The sequence below is a fragment of the Lolium rigidum genome, chromosome 2 (genome assembly GCF_022539505.1).
Source record: "Lolium rigidum isolate FL_2022 chromosome 2, APGP_CSIRO_Lrig_0.1, whole genome shotgun sequence".
NCBI lineage: Eukaryota > Viridiplantae > Streptophyta > Magnoliopsida > Poales > Poaceae > Lolium > Lolium rigidum.
Window position 1 is genome coordinate 168,171,492 of NC_061509.1, and position 3,366 is coordinate 168,174,857.

At 55.7% G+C, this 3,366-nt stretch overlaps 1 protein-coding gene across 1 annotated transcript; it reads left to right on the forward strand.

Annotated features, from left to right (window-relative positions):
• The first annotated feature begins 291 nt into the window (after positions 1-291).
• On the forward strand, positions 292-2,834 carry LOC124687665 (putative wall-associated receptor kinase-like 16). The gene is made up of 3 exons (XM_047221427.1): positions 292-1,198; positions 1,283-1,447; positions 1,586-2,834. The coding sequence occupies exons 1-3, from the start codon at positions 292-294 to the stop codon at positions 2,782-2,784; spliced, it is 2,271 nt and encodes a 756-aa protein (XP_047077383.1). The 3' UTR covers positions 2,785-2,834.
• Positions 2,835-3,366: the final 532 nt, after the last annotated feature.

Genomic DNA, 3,366 nt, shown 5'->3' on the forward strand with positions numbered 1-3,366 from the left:
ACTCGTGCAGCTTGGGCCTGAAGATCAACGTGCATCAACAACCACATCAGACTAAACATGCCTCTTGGTAAACTTTCCCCAACACCTGTCTACGTCGTGTCATAAGTCAGGCCGTGGCTGCGTGCAGATGGGACATTTGTGTTTTGATCGTTTCAAACCTCAGAATGGTCTAATTAAACCCCTATTAGTTCACAGTAATCACCAACTAAAACACTCCCCGTCCAGCCGAGCCATTGCCATCGCCACCTCCCAGCTGCGCCTCTCCGAGCCGCGCATGAGCGAGAAAGAAAGATGATTCTCGCGTTGCTGATCGCGGTTCTAGTATGCTGGGCTGGTCCGCCGCCGGCAGCAGCCGCGGGGACGGCGATGCAGCCGGGGGAGGCGTGCCTGCGGCGCTGCGGCAACATCGACATCCCGTACCCATTCGGCGTGGGCAGCGGGTGCCACCTCGAGACGGGGGACTGGACATTCTCCCTCAGCTGCAACCGCACCTCCGACGGGCGGCAGCGGCTGTACAACTACCAGATCGAGGTGGTGGACATGTCGGTGCGGCACGGGCAGCTGCGCATCTACAGCCTCATCAACCCGTGGTGCTACAACTCCAGCACGGGCGCCATGAACGGGCAGAACAACTGGTGGTACGACATGTCCATCACCAACTTCCGCATCAACGACGCGCTGAACCGCTTCACCGTCGTCGGCTGCAACTCGCTCGCCTACATCCGCTCCCTCAACGACACCACCGACCTCTACATGACGGGGTGCATGGCCATGTGCCCCGGCGTGGGCAGGCTCGAGAACGGCTCGTGCGCCGGGGTGGGCTGCTGCCAGACGGCCATCCCGTCGGGCCTCAACGGGTACCAGATCTCCTTCGAGGAGAAGTTCAACACCTCCGGGACGTCCAGCTTCAGCCCCTGCAGCTACGCCGTGCTGCTCGAGGCAGCCGCCTTCGACTTCCGCACCACCTACATCACCACCGATGAGTTCATGGCGGCCAATGGCAACCAGGTGCCGCTCGTGCTCGACTGGGCCATCGGGAACAAGACGTGCCAGGAGGCCAAGCGCAACGCGTCGGCCTACGCCTGCGTCAGCGGGAACAGCGAGTGCGTCGACTCCAAGTACGGTCGAGGCAAGGGCTACCTCTGCAACTGCTCCGACGGCTACGACGGCAATCCCTATCTCCTCAACGGCTGCCAAGGTATGTGACATCTTCTCTTCTTTTCTCCCCACCGGAGCTGGCGAAATCATGGTGATTCACGTGTGTTTTGGTTGGCGCCTGCAGATATCAACGAGTGCGAAAGCTCCAGGTACCCGTGCTCTGTTCCTGGTACTTGCGTCAATACTATCGGAGGATACAGCTGCGTTTGCCCTGACGAGAAATCAGGCAACGCATACAACGGAACATGCGAGCGAAGAAAATCCCAGCTTGGATGGGAGATCGCCATTGGTAAGCCAAAGGCAAAGCTTTTGCCTCTTGCTTCAAAAAAAATAAAAAAATCGGCCGGTTGTCTGCTTCTCGCAAAAATGCGAGTTTATATCTATTTTTTTTTGTCACTGATTCGATTTCTCAATTTGACTGCTGCAGGAGTCAGCATCAGCATCATCGTGCTGATAATCACCGCCTCCTGCGTGTACATGATCTACGCGAAACGGAGGCTCGCCAAGATCAAGAGCGAGTACTTCAAGCAGCACGGGGGCCACACGCTGTTCGATGAGATGAGGTCGAGGCAGGGGCTCTCCTTCAAGCTCTTCACCCAGGAGGAGCTGGAAGAGGCAACGGGCAGGTTCGACGAGCGCCACGTGATCGGCAAGGGCGCCAACGGCACCGTGTACAAGGGCACCACCAAGGACGGCTGCGTCGTCGCCATCAAGAAGTGCCGGCTCGCCAGCGAGAGGCAGAAGAAGGAGTTCGGCAAGGAGATGCTCATCGTCTCCCAGATCAACCACCGCTACATCGTCAAGCTCTACGGCTGCTGCCTCGAGGTGGAGGTGCCCATGCTCGTCTACAAGTACATCCCCAACGGCACCCTCTACAGGCTCATCCACGGCAGGCGCGACGGCCCACGCATCCCCTTCACGGCGCGTCTCAAGATCGCCCACCAGACCGCCGAGGCGCTCTCCTACCTCCACTCGTGGGCCTCGCCGCCCATCATCCACGGCGACGTCAAGACCTCCAACATACTCCTCGACGAGGACTACACGGCCAAGGTCTCCGACTTCGGGGCCTCCACGCTGGCGCCCACGGACGAGGCCCAGTTCGTCACGTTCGTGCAGGGCACCTGCGGGTACCTAGACCCGGAGTACATGAGGACGTGCAAGCTGACGGACAAGAGCGACGTGTATAGCTTCGGCGTCGTCCTGCTGGAGCTGCTGACCTGCAGGAAGGCGCTCAACCTGGAGGAGCTCGAGGAGGAGAAGTACCTCTCGTCGCAGTTCCTGCTGGTCCTAGGGGAGAACAGGCTGGAGGAGATGCTAGACCCCCAGATCAAGAGCGAGCAGAGCATCGAGTTGCTCGAGCAGGCCGCGGAGCTGGCGAGGCAGTGCTTGGAGATGCTGGGCGAGAAAAGGCCGACGATGCGGGAGGTCGCGGAGGAGCTTGATAGGCTGAGCAAGCTGGCGCAACATCCATGGGGGCCGCCGGATTCTGGGGAGCTACTTGGGTTGCTCCGTAGCTCACCCTCACCGACCACGTACTCTGGCCACTCTAGACTAGAGCTTGGTAGCAGCAATAGAAACGTTAGTTTCGGTGACACTGAATACATAGGAATTCAGTCTCCGCGTTGATTGATGATACAATTTTGGGGTGTACTGCAAGGCTGGAGCTATACAACACTCGCAGGACTAGTTTTCCTTTATGTGGAACCATCGCTTGTACAGCTTTGTATACAAAAGAAAGAATTGTCTATCTGTAAAACTAATTAAGAACGAAGCTCGTGTAAGATCGGATTTGCATCGTGATTCATGCATTTAAGTTGCAAGTTGGACTGTAAATGAGGTTGCAACTACGAAAGAAGCCTCCGAACTGTTAGATTTATTTCGTGATTCATGCTAACGATGAGTTGCAACGTAGGTTGCAATTTAGTGACGTCATTGACTGAGAATGAAATTCCTGCTCAATTGAATGATTATCATGTGTTTTGTAGGTTTTGTGGGAAATAGTCTGGATGGCTAGTCCTATGGACCTCCATACCCTCTTATATGTAGCTCATGGTAGTTCACTCGTACACTAGAATAATCTAGACACTACTACTAAACTAACACTTCCTAGAACATTCCAGATTACTACACTTCATAGCAGTCCGCTGAAATATATATTAGACTATCCTAGGACACTACTACTACTCTACTATACTGAAACAATCTCCA